General features: G+C 62.3%; 1 protein-coding gene across 6 annotated transcripts in view; it reads right to left on the bottom strand.

Moving 5' to 3' along the window:
• The window catches only part of SNF4Agamma (SNF4/AMP-activated protein kinase gamma subunit), a 223,184-nt gene that overhangs the window by 65,486 nt on the left and 144,440 nt on the right, over positions 1 to 13,258 (bottom strand). Inside the window, exon 4 of one of the 6 annotated variants that reach the window (XM_037219716.1) lies at positions 3,872 to 4,083. The exons of the other annotated variants lie outside the window; for them this stretch is intronic. Coding sequence (XP_037075611.1) covers positions 3,872 to 4,083 — 212 coding nt within the window. The remainder of the gene's footprint in view (positions 1 to 3,871; positions 4,084 to 13,258) is intronic. 6 annotated transcript variants of the gene reach the window in all.

Raw genomic sequence — 13,258 nt, 5'->3', positions numbered from 1 at the left:
CCACTCATTTTTTGGTAAGTGACGACCACAGCTGCCAAGCAGACTGCCAGTTTCCTATACCATGGTACAGCACGGCGTGCGTTACCTTCAGCTCAATCTCTTCACCTCCTCAGCAATCCTTCGCGCTGGCACTGGCAAGCCGCAACAAAAGACAGCACCGCGGGATTACCCCCTGCGGCAGCCACCCGAGCACGGACATCGGAGCGACAGACAGCTCATGCCTCGATTACGTGCCGCGCCGTCGCTGGGATTACGTCCCGGGCGTGGGGGGGGGGGAGGGGGCAGCCGCCCCCTGCGGCCGGCCGGACCGGACCTGGACCGCCGGCAGCGGGCGGCGGCGGCGGCCGTCCGACAGCCGACGAAGGGCCGCCGGCGGGTCACGCGCAGTCCGTGACCGGCCGTAATGGCGCACCATTCACGCTCCCGAGGCGCGGACGGAAGCGGGCACGGCTGCCTCGCCGCGGCGGCGCTCGGCGCTCGCAAGCCGGCGCCCCAGGTCACGTGACCGGCTGCTGCACGAACGCGATCTGCTCGGCGCGACCCGCTCGGGGCGACCCCCTCAGCACGACCAGCAGCCGTGTGAGCGTTGATCTCGCAGTTGAAGATCAGGAACGAATTGCTACCCCCATCGCCGACGAGGCGATCATTTGGGACCAGGAGCGGAACGCGCATCGAGATGATGCAATCCGAAACCTTCAAATGCTTGTTCTGGCAAAAATTGTACCCGACACAAGTCGTGCCCCATATACTAAATGCAACGCTTCCAGTTCCCTGTTCCGCGGCGGTTTTTCCAACTAAAATAGCATGTGCATGATATGACTTTTGCACCACCATTACGACAAAATGCAAAATTCGACCCTGATGCCTGCCCGTCTTCCCTCCCCTTCGCCCCCTCCCCCCCCCCCTCCTCCCCCCCAATCACAGCGTTCTACTCTCACGCGATCAGTCTCGAGTGCTACGATTGCAGTATCTGCTGCTGCCTTCACACCGAGCCGTTGTTCAACACCGGGGGGCACTATAAAGATAAGCCAGTCGGTGAGAGACGCCGTTGTCTGCTACGGACAGAGCGTACGGCTGTCGGGCGCACCGAGTACGCCGCGCGTCACGTGCCCACCAGCCAGTGGTGCCCTCGCCGTCGAGTGTAGGTCGGCGTTCGGGCGTCGCGGTTCGGCCGGCGGCGGGAGCGTCGCACAACCCGGCACGGCGCCGACCGGTCACCGGTGAGGCGAACCGTGCTCGGCGCCGACCTGTCACCGGCGAAGCGAGCCGTGCTCGGCGCCGACCCGTCACCGGCGAGACGAGCCGTGCTCGGCGCCGACCTGTCACCGGCGGAACGAGCCGTGCCCGGCGCCGACCCGTCACCGGCGAGACGAGCCGTGCTCGGCGCCGACCTGTCACCGGCGAAGCGAGCCGTGCCCGGCGCCGACCCGTCACCGGCGAGACGAGCCGTGCTCGGCGCCGACCTGTCACCGGCGGAGCGAGCCGTGCCCGGCGCCGACCCGTCACCGGCGAGACGAGCCGTGCTCGGCGCCGACCTGTCACAGGCGAAGCGAGCCGTACTCGGCGCCGACCCGTCACCGGTGAGGCGAGCCATGCTCGGCGCCGAACCGGCCGACCCGTCACCGGCGAAGCGAGCCGTGCTTGGCGCCGACCTGTCACCGGCGAGGCGCGCCGTGCTCGGCGCCGACCCGTCACCGGCGAAGCGAGCCGTGCTCGGCGCCGACCTGCCACCGGTGAGGCGAGCCGTGCTCGGCGCCGACCCGTCACCGGCGAAGCGAGCCGTGCTCGACGCCGCTCCAGTCGGCTACCATCGTCCACCGGCCGGCTATCGGACGCGGTCGCCAGGCCGGGGTCGCGCGTCGACAGACGCTACACGGAGGAGGACGCTGGCAGAGTCCACCCGGCCGGAGGCGCACAAGGGAGGTGCCGCGCCCTTCCGGCTCGGAACCGCTCCTTCCGGCTCCCGACGGCCGAGCGCCGACGATTGGATGTCGAACAGCGCGCGGCCGACCCGAGCCACACGCCGCCGCCGAGGCGGGCCAGCAACACGATCGGAGCACCATTCAAATTAATGAGGCGACATGCGGCCGGTGCGAACAATCGGCGCAGGACACTTCGGATGGCGAGAAACGTCTCAGGAAAGGCTAGCGGCTAGAAAAGGAAGGAAAGGCTAGCAGCTAGGGAAGGAAGGGAAGGCTAGCAGCTAGGGAAGGAAGGAAAGGCTAGTAGCTAGAAAAGGAAGGAAAGGCTAGCAGCTAGGGAAGGAAGGGAAGGCTAGCAGCTAGCAGCCGTCGCCGGGAAATCGTCCCGACAGAGAAGACTGCCCATGATGAGCTGATAGCCTTAGCTGATAGCCTTAGCTGATAACCCCGGGAAGTTTGCCACTGATCAGGGATTACGCCAGCCCGTGCAGCCGGGAGGCAGCCCACTAAGCGCTCTGCGCAGCTTTCAGTTGTCAAAAGTTGACCGCCCTCTCCTGGCCGAATGTCACCATCGACAGTGTGACCCAGATACCGAGCCACCCACCGGCGACTGGCACGGTGTGGATGCAGTGCCGCCGAGCGACTGAGCTGCTGAGGACGGGAGTGTCGGTCCGTCGCCGAGAGCCCCCGCCTCCCGGGCCGCGTCAGGACAGAGCTCTGGATCTGGATCTGGATCGCCAGCTCTGGATCCGGTCCGCCGCCAGAGGGCGCTGAAGGAGACCCCGGCTGACGGGCACACGGGACTCTGAGCTTCTGTGCGGGCCAGTCGCTCTCGACACGGGACGGGCTGCGAATGTTGCACACTGCGCACACTAGCGCCACCTTTTCCATACAGAATACACTGATAGCCGTCGAAATGCACGCACACTGCACCGCAGAAGAAATATCGGTGTTGCCCTCACCCGAAATACCAGTTTTTATCCCCACGACTGCAGCATTTAGTTTTATCGCAGCGTCGTATTCGACAGCACAGTTCAATAGCAGATTACAAACCACCTGCGCCTGGATATATCCTGACCTAAATTTACGGAAAAAGCAATGCTACACGACAGTATGTGTGAATGATTGGAATAATTCTGGCCAGTGCACGCAACGAATAAGGGGTGCATAGGCCTTGCCATGTTAAACGCGGCATCCACACGTGGAAAAACTAACAGGCACCGAATATGGCTGCTCTTCAAGCAGAAATGACCTCACAAAGGCATCTTTATTTAGTACGTTATGAATACTATGTGACAAACATCCACCACCCAAACAAAAACAAAAACAAAACATTAACCGTCAGCGTTGGCCATGCTTTACGGGTTCAAAGGGGGTTAAGAGATTGTACCCCTGTTCGCTGGAGTGCTGGTTGCAGGGGTCGTTGGAATGGAACATTTAGGCGATCGTTAAACGATGATTAAATGAGCTTCATTTTGACAGAAACTTCATCCACAAAATTTTAGATAAATTAAAGTTGCCACTTAACTTCATGAGCGCATGAAATGTTGATTGTACTTATCAGCGCAGATATTGACCCCGCAACAGACAAGATTCCACCAGCTGGTAAATATTCCAGTCACATTAGTTCCCTCCCGATCCAAACGTCCAGCGCATCCAGCTATCCGGATCATGCAATATCATTTTGTCTAACAGAAGGCCGCCACGCCGCCGGCATCTACTGTGCTCGGAGGCCGCCGTTTGCAGGCGACGTGTGCCTTGTGTCCGTATCTGGCTTCCACTGAGCGTTCCCCAGCCGTGGCATCGCCCAGCCTGACTGCAGCAGCTCGGCGCCTCCCACGACCACCGTCAGCCAACCTCTGGAACACGACAGCAGCGCGCCGCACGCAAAACGCCGAAGCGGCGCCTTCCGCCCGGCGGCCGACGGCAGCGCCACCCCGCGTACTCACCGCGAACTTGCGTTTATCGGATTCGACGACAGACTGCGAGCGGGCCGCGGATCCTGTCGATGACGCTGCGCACGGCAGACTTGGAGGACTCGGAGCCGGAGCGGGCGCGGTTAGCGCGCCGAGGGCGGCTCCAGCGCGTCGGCCGCCTGCGGCGACGTCGGCAGGGACACGGGCGGGCCCTTTCCGCCAGCCGGGCTCCCCACTATGGAGTGCTGCCGGCGAGAAGGACGAGCGTTAGCGCGCTGGAGTCACGGCGGAGCGGCGTCGGCGTGCAGTCGGATCCTAAAAATCGCCAGGATGAGAGCGGGGGTATTTTGGGTTGCAACGCTGGTTCCGCTGACTACGCTCCTGTTTCCGTTCGTCGCGTTTTGTATTCAACCTCCTGGGACCCGACCGGTACAGAATGGGAAGGGCCAGACCACGTCAACAAGCAACGCTTTCCAGCACTAGTGGGGTACCCTCCTCACCTTAAAATTCACGGGAAGCATCATCTTCTAAAACCTAGGTTGCCCTCATCCTCTCCCCGCCCCACCAGCAAATGGTTAAATGCCACGTAGGGGAAGGAGGAGAGAGCAGCACAGCATCCTTGCATCACCCAGCACAAGTCTGAGTGAGAGTTAACGCACGAGACCGGCTTCTGAAAAGCTTTATCATCAGAAGCGCATCCTCGCCTGTCCAGACTCCCCTCCTGCGCAATCATATGCCTATGGCTATAGACATGACACCACAAACTTCTGAACACTGCACTGGGCATCAGTAGCGAATAACGCACTCTGAATACATTGCGTCCAGGGTATTAACTCCGCTGTGGTGCAAACAAACAGCGCCGCTGTTTGGCTTCACCCGACTGGCAAAAGCCGTTGCATCACCCCTCGTGCGCCAGCAAAATCTGGCGCGTCGCTTATGGCGCGCCAGAACGCGGTTTCTTCCCCGGCGGCAGTTTACCGCGCAACATCAGAATCGATACATCAGAATCGCCGACGAGCCTGACATCATCGCCAGCATGGCACACGGAATATACCGGCTCAAAGGAGGATTATATCACATACACAGCGACTGATGCGTGGAAAGATCACCACGTGCCGCGCTCACCGGCGGATGAGGAAGAGACACTATTCAGGAAGCGATACAAGCGGCCCCTTCGTGCAGCTTCGCTCGTGGCTGGGCTCCGCAACGCTCTCCTGTGTTCGGTGCTGCAGAAGACCTCAGTTGCTGCCACTAGCGCATCAGCAATTTGCGGATGAGGATGGATGCAAAGCAGGAACGTAAAGCAGAAAATCGCATGCGTGGAACGCATACCTGCGCCAAAACATTGGCGTAAACACATACCGTAGGCGTGTGTGTGCAAGGAAGTCTCATGACGTCATAGTCTGACATCATTACCATTAACTGATATTTCCGACAGGTTTTCCTTCTTCCAGGCGGCATAATCATGGTTGATAACATCAATGCAAATGTGTTGCTCAATGAATGCGTGAGGCGTCTACCCCGATAACCATATACGCGTTGCAGGTGCATCTGTATTTGCGTGCCTGCAAGGGTATACCACAATGTATGCGTACAGTCTGGCTTTATATATATATATATATATATATATATATATATATATATATATATATATTATGTAAGCTGAGCACATTCCAGAAGTGGTCATTTCAGCCTTGCTTCCATCCACCTTCGCCAACCGTCAACGAGGGGCAACTCTTCTGAAATCTCACCGGCAAAAGCATTGCAAAGCAACTAACGAGTGACGCAACTTCAGTGGAAACTCTGAATCATCGCCATCGCAAACCAGCACTTACGTACGGCGTTCCCAGCTTCAGTGCACGATTCTCACCTTGGGACGCCTTCATTAAATAGGGCTGCGAAAAGCCGCGGATCACACCAATGCAGCATCATTCCGCCCGGTCCAGGCCCGTCGCATCCTCTCGACACATCCCACGTAAGCATCGCAGGGGAATACCGGAGCGGGACGGGCTCGACGGGGCCAAGCGGCCCACCAACTGGCCGCCCCGCAGGCTCACAGCCTCAGTCTCCTGGAGATACCACCAGAGAGCGCCGAGGCCCCAGGAGTCAGGAGAGACCGCAGGCGAGGGACGGGCTCGACGGGGCCAGGCGGCCCACCAACTGGCCGCCCCGCAGGCTCAGAGCCCCAGTCTCCTGGAGATACCACCTGAGAGTGCCGAGGCCCCAGGAGTCAGGAGAGACCGCAGGCGAGGGACGGGCTCGACGGGGCCAGGCGGCCCACCAACTGGCCGCCCCGCAGGCTCACAGCCTCAGTCTCCTGGAGATACCACCAGAGAGCGCCGAGGCCCCAGGAGTCAGGAGAGACCGCAGGCGAGGGACGGGCTCGACGGGGCCAGGCGGCCCACCAACTGGCCGCCCCGCAGGCTCAGAGCCCCAGTCTCCTGGAGATACCGACTGAGAGCGCCGAGGCCCCAGGGGTCAGGAGAGACCGCAGGCGACGTCCGACGGCGACGACCAGCAAGGTCCAGGCCGCTGCCAGCCGCCTGCCCATCCGGACACCTGCACCTGCCACCCCGCCACTACGACAGCAGGCCAGCCGGGTTCAGGTCGCCGCCAGCCGCCTGCCGCCCCGACGGCAGACCAGCCGCGGCGCCGCGAGCGCCCCCTCTCCCCCCCCCCCCCAGCCCGCCAGCGCGCTGCCCGATCTATAATGCATGGCTCCGTTTGGGGAGCCGAGATTGAAGACAGCTTAGTGCAGAGTCGTGCCCCTGCTGCCGGTCGCAAGGCCACCGCGATTCACGCTGCATTGTAACGAACCTTACGTCAGCGTACTGCACAGGGGCACTGTGCTGCACCTCATTTGTTGGGTAGAGTGCATCCCATCCCTCGTTATAGTGGTGATCAAATCAAGAACATTCGCGGAAAACTTCCTTTTGGCTCACGACACATGTACGACATCTCCTAGCTTGCACTTTTTCGTAAATTACCATTGCGTATTTTCAATCCACTTGTTTTTGCATGCCTCTCTCGATCTCTTACCTGTCGATATTTATTCACAAGCTTTTTCAGGCATGTACAAATTGTCTGCGTATGGGGGACACATGCCTTTGACGACTCTTGAAGACGCCCCTGCATCACTCACCAGCGGCGAGCGTAAAAAGCCGACGCACATCACAAAGCAGCGCTTTGGACCGGGGAGCCGGAGAATGCGGGGGGGGGGGGGGGGCAACGCGACCTGGATAAGTCGATCCATCCGGAGACATCGCCCCGGCAAACCGGAGTGGTACGGCGGTGCCCAGCTCATGCAAGTCATGCCCACGTCAGCCTGAACTTTGCGTGTCGCTAGGCGGAGGCGGCTGGAAGCCGGCCATACGTCACTTCTCAGATTTCGCTCAATTTACATTCCGAATCCTGGCGACGTACGCTGATTGGAGGGTGATTTCAGCGAACAGGAACTGCATCCCGCGACCGGGGGAAGGGGGGATCGGGGGGGGGGGGGTCGACGAGAACAGTCGGCGGACGCCCAGCCGCCGGAGCCAAGAGGGGTTACTGAACAAGTTAAGGTTAGGTTGAGTTAAGCTAGGTTAAGCAAATGTTCAGGCGTCTTCACACACGTGCAACGTTTTGATCAACTTACAGCAAGGGAAACAACAGATGTGAAGCCAGCCATGCCACCCCGGCCAGCGCCTGGAGTCTCAACCCCCCAGCAGTGACGCCTCGCGCGCCGGCATCGCCCGACCGCCTGCCTCCGTCAAAATTCATGGCTGCAGCTTGGCAGCAGTCCGTGAAGCTAGCACGCGCCGACCCAAGGGCGCGCAGCGTGACCGATCATTGGGGAGGTGGAACATGTTTCACGTTCGCTCTTTTCATGCAGCGTCCTCGGCGTGGCGCTTGAGGGGACATCACCCGCCCCGTTCCCCCCGCGCCCCCCCCCCCCCCCCCCCCCTCCCACACACACAGCCGCTCCTGGCAGGACGCCTGGCCGCAGGCTCTCGACACGGGCCGGGGCCCCGGGCGCCGTCCGGCGGGCATAAGCGCCGAACGTGACCACGCGGTCAGCGGGCGGCGCGGCTGACCCGTAAATGCCGAGGCGGGCCCGCGGCACGGCCAGGAGGAAACGCCGCTACTATCACGGCGCTGCGCTTCCGCGCCCCTCGGGGCAGAGCGGCGGATGGACAGAGGGGCAGGGGAGCAGCGGAAGGGCAGAGCGGCGGAGGGGCAGAGGGGCGGAGGAGCAGAGTGGCGGAGGGGCAGAGCGGCGGGGGAGCAGCGGAAGGGCAGAGCGGCGGAGGAGCAGAGCGGCGGAGGGGCAGAGTGGCGGAGGAGCAGTGGAGGAGCAGGGCGGCGGAGGAGCAGTGGAGGAGCAGAGCGGTGGAGGGGCAGAGCGGCGGGGGAGCAGAGCGGTGGAGGGGCAGAGCGGCGGAGGGGCGGAACGCACAACGTCACGTGCTCTGCGTTTGTGTTCCACACACGGCTGCGAACGGCACGATAACGATGCTGACCGCCGCGACTCCAGCCTCCTGAATGGTTAGTGCGACCGATGCGTCACATCACGCATCGTCAAAAGACGAATCCCAACCGGCGCCCGAGTCTAGCCCAAACCGTTGCCCTAGCCCAAACCATTGCGCTTGCCCAAACCATTGCCCTAGCCCAAACCATTGCCCTAGCCTAAACCATTGCGCTTGCCCAAACCATTGCCCTAGCCCAAACCATTGGGGGCGCATTAAGATCTAGGTCCGTTCTCGCCATATCAGGCATCACATTGGAAACACTGGGAGGGCCCCAGCCCCCACCCTCATGCACGAAAGGTTCGCCAGATATCTAGATGCAACAACATGCAACTTAATACGCATGTTGCATACCAGTCAGACACGTGAGCCTGTAGCGCCAGCTCGCAGCCAGAGCACACATTTTTACTCCCAGGTACGCAGCAGGGCTGCACAAAGCTACAGCGCTCACCGCTGAGTCATGCGGTCGCCAACCGAGGAAATTCAGAAGCAAACCACAGTCGGTGCAATCAGCAGCCTTGTGGAGTTAACAGACGCAGATCATCGCAGAGGTCATTATGAGCAAGGGCGCCGAGCAGCAGAACTACTCCCTGCGCTTAACAAAAACACTGCTTTCTTTAGGCAATGTTTCCGCACCAGAGGCATCCTAACCCGGACAGAGGCATCCTAACCCCGGACAAGAGGCATCCTAACCCCGGACAAGAGGCATCCCAACCCCGGCACGCTAACTAACTGACATGGATAAAGCCGGCTGCCGAGAACGAGCGTGTCCCGAATGTGAACAAGGCGCGATGCGTGGCAGAATCTTTCTCGCTCTCTCTCTCTCCTTCCTTCTCTCTCCCGGGCGCGTCCAGACTCCCAAACACCACCGGCATGGGCCGGGCATCACCCAAGACACCATCCCTGGCGCCGGCGCGTGGGGAGGCGCAGGGCGCGGGTGCGGCGCGTCCGAGCGTCACGGTCCCAGAGGCAGTGCAGCCCGAGGTGCCCCGTGCCCCACCGTGCACATGACCGCCAGCGCGCATGGAAGCCCGGTCACGTAGACGCAGCGTCTCAAGGTCACCGCCCGCTCCGCCGCGGATGGGCCGAGGCTCAGCTGTCGGAGAGAACTCAGAGAACCTAGCCCTGTGCACCGCGTCAGTGTATCGAAAGCCGCGCTCACAGTGGGTGAATGCGTCCTGCTCCACTGTCTCGGGGCAGGACATCGCCGCATTGGGTTCTAGATCCGCCTCTGTCTGAGCCCACCCATCCGCCCACCCACCCTGCACTTGTTCCCAGGGCTGTTCCCACACGTGGGTGCGTCCCAAAACGTTGGTGAGTCTGCCCGATTATGAAACCCCGAACAAAACACGCCTTTGCAGTCATTGCGCCCTGCATAACCATCGTCGTCTCTAATGCTGGGCCGTTGAAACAGCGGGGCCACGACACCTCCTCCCGTTTTTTTGCGCCTCTCTCCGCACCCCCGCCCCGTACGTCGGGCCGCCCTGCCGAGCGTGGCTTACCCGCTGGCTGAACTGGAACATGCCCGCCCCCCCGCCGTAGAGTCCCGAACAGCTCAGGATTGCGACTTGGGCGACCGTCGGGGCGCACAACACACCGCTCCGCTGACTGGGCGCCGGACGCCGGCTGGCAGATCGCAGCACTGGGGGCGTGCCGCGGCCCGGCGCGGCTCGCCGCCCGGCGCCGCCGTAGAGGTGGGCAAAGCGCCGCCCGGTACTTGGCCGCCGGCGACGGCATGAGAAGGGATCCCCCTCCAGCAGGCCTGCGGTCCGACGCGAGCGGTGAAGTTTTACCGGACGTGTGATGATACAAACAGTAAGTACAAATGTAGCAGAGACTTTAACCTCGTGCTGATGATCACTACATTGTGACTTCTCGCAGTTCGGCTAGAGGTGGGCAACGTAAGTCGCCGGTACTGAGTACTGAGCGCCGGCGGGCGGCAGCCAGCGTTTCGTATCCGGCCGGTCGGTATGCAGCAGCTGCTCAGCCTCCGCCTGTCCAAAGGCCGACTGTGCTTCGCTACGATGCTGCGGTGACTCAAGCATCGCTCCGTCCATCCAGCCCAGCTCTCTCCAGCGCTGTGTCTGACCACGCTCTGACGTCCGTTGTTGTGAGTGCTGGCGAGCGAATCACCTGGCGCTGATTATTTCTGGGTTCGTCATCGTCCTAAAACACGCAAGCACCGCGGCAGAGGAAGGCACACCCCGGCGGTCTCAGTAACGTGCTGCGACTCTCCGCAGAGCAGCCAAGGCATGCAACATGGCCATCGGTGACACACCAACAAGCCAGCAGGACGCTGGGGCGGACTGCCCGTCTCATCACCGCGACATTTTCGGTTCGACGCCCAACGCTTTACCGGCTGTGTTTCAGACTCCCTCCCACAATCGACTCACAGAGGTGGTAGCCTGCTCTGCGAATGACCACAGCAGGCCCACACGTGCCCAAAACAACAACCCAGCTCCGTCACACCCACGCCATCCGGTTCGCACACAGCCGAGCGCAATAAACTCCGCCGGCGCCGCGCGCCATCCGGTTTGCTCGACACGCCAGCTCGGCCTCGAGGGCCGCCCTCCTGCTGCCTGAACGGAGTAAAGCGTGCAAATCCCCTGTGCATCTCGGCCGGGCAGGCGGCTGTGACGCAACAGCGCCGCTGGGCCCGGCCCGGCGCTGCGCAGAACGAGCTGGCCGCCGACCGCCAGCGGCGGGCAGCTCGACAGAGGGCGGGACGCCGCGCCGCGTCCGCGGGCGGCTCGGGGGGGAGCGGCCCACACACCGAACGCGATGCAATCCAGCGGCTGGAGTTCGGCACCCGGACGTGGCGCAGTACTCGTGTCACAAAAGACTTAGGTGCGGGGAGGAGCAGGAGCAGGCCGCCGCATGCGAGGCCGGCTGATGGTGTTGGATGGAGCGCGTGGCACGTGAGTAGCAGCGACGCCCGAGCCGACCACCAGCCGACCGATGCGACGCCACGGCTCCGGCCAGCCTCCGGGTCAGCCGTCCGGCAGGCCCCCGGGCTGGCGGCGGGCCAGCGTCGCCACCGCGCCTTCCGCGGCTCCCAGACTCTGACCGCCTCCTTCCAGCCGCCTAACTACACGGCTGGGCTTCGGCGCGCGGCGCGGCGCTCCGGTCCGACCGGCGGCCGGTCGGCCGGTCAACGACCCAACAGGCTGTTGTCTACGCCGCCGGGCCCGGACGCCCGCGCCACTTCGTCCGGCCGCCCAGCTTGCGCAACAACGCCAGTTTCGGACAACAAAGATCGGGCGCAATTAACGCGACGGCGTTTGCAGCGCTGTTGCCACGGCCCGGGCAGTGGAGGCGGAGCGATGTGGCAGCGGGTTCGGCGGGCACTAACATCGCTCTCCCTGTCATCGGGGACATGCTTAGCTGCCGTACGAAAAGCTGCAATCGTGGTAAATTCCATTCGAGATATTCCAGTTCAGTGCACAAGTGCAGCCGTTGGACTCCCCGCGGCCAGGGCCGGTCTCCCACCTTTGCTGCCTCGCTCGTGCGACGATCAGACCTTCAACGCGCCGTCGTCGGGCGGCCAGCACTCGGGAGGCTGCGACGCCGGCGCCGGCGGCCTCGGCCACGCGGCCGCGGGGGTGGCGACCGCTGTCACCGGTCGGCATCGTCCCCGACGGGGGGGGGGGGGGGGGGACACGCCCGACAAGAAACCCAACAGTCTGGCGCGACAGGCGGCCGTCACGTGACGCCTCGGATCGCCGGCAGACGTATCCATTATTCAGAGGAGTGTCCGTATCTGGTCGGCGTGTACGTGTACCCGATAGTCCTCAGTTCTGAGAAGGCCGCCCGACACATGAACACGACACAACTCATTGGCTGGTCGACTCAGAATTCACTTACACGTTGTAAGCAGCTTATTTGCCACAATACGAGAGTCGCACAAGGAAACCGAGGAAATGAGTGTTGAGCCATGCCAGGACCCCGTCGCCTACAAACACAGTGGGGTTAGATGCAACTTCGCAATGCGTTATCAGTTTTCCTTACGCCAAGGTTTCGCACGTGGCGACATCGTCCCAGTGCCTTCATTGAGACTTCATTATCACTGGCACACTGTTTTACTTCGGGATTCGAGGGTCGTCACCATCCCCTTCACGGCACCAATCAGAGCATTTTCGTTTCTGTTGTTACACGCTCTGATAACACTTCCAGGAACGTCCGCCGATTCCAGACGCCTTCTCCATAACCCTCACTACTCAACAAAACTCCCGTACATCTCAATGTTATCCGCCATGGTCCTTTTATCCCCCTGCTGCCGGCCGGGTCGTCACCCTAGCCTGACCACGGCGTCAGGCTGGGGTGACAGGCCGCCCGCAGCCCTGACATCAGGCTGGGGTGACAGGCCGCCCGCAGCCCTGACGTCAGGCTGGGGGTGACAGGCCGCCCGCAGCCCTGACGTCAGGCTGGGGGTGACAGGCCGCCCGCAGTCCTGACGTCAGGCTGGGGGTGACAGGCCGCCCGCAGCCCTGACGTCAGGCTGGGGGTGACAGGCCGCCCGCAGTCCTGACGTCAGGTTGGGGGTGACAGGCCACCCGCAGTCCTGACGTCAGGCTGGGGGTGACAGGCCGCCCGCAGCCCTGACGTCAGGCTGGGGGCGACAGGCCACCCGCAGTCCTGACATCAGGCTGGGGGTGACAGGCCGCCCGCAGCCCTGACATCAGGCTGGGGGTGACAGGCCACCCGCAGTCCTGACGTCAGGCTGGGGGTGACAGGCCGCCCGCAGTCCTGACGTCAGGCTGGGGGTGACAGGCCGCTCGCAGTCCTGACGTCAGGCTGGGGGTGACAGGCCACCCGCAGTCCTGACGTCAGGCACGTTCAGACTCGCGTCACCGGACGGCCGCGCAGCACACCTCGCCCGTACCAGCCATTGTACCGACCTGGCGCCGGCCCG

The sequence above is a fragment of the Pollicipes pollicipes genome, unplaced genomic scaffold (assembly GCF_011947565.3).
Source record: "Pollicipes pollicipes isolate AB1234 unplaced genomic scaffold, Ppol_2.1 Scaffold_4295;HRSCAF=5057_pilon_pilon_pilon, whole genome shotgun sequence".
Taxonomy (NCBI): Eukaryota; Metazoa; Arthropoda; class Thecostraca; order Pollicipedomorpha; family Pollicipedidae; genus Pollicipes; species Pollicipes pollicipes.
This window is presented reverse-complemented; position numbering and strand designations above follow the sequence as displayed.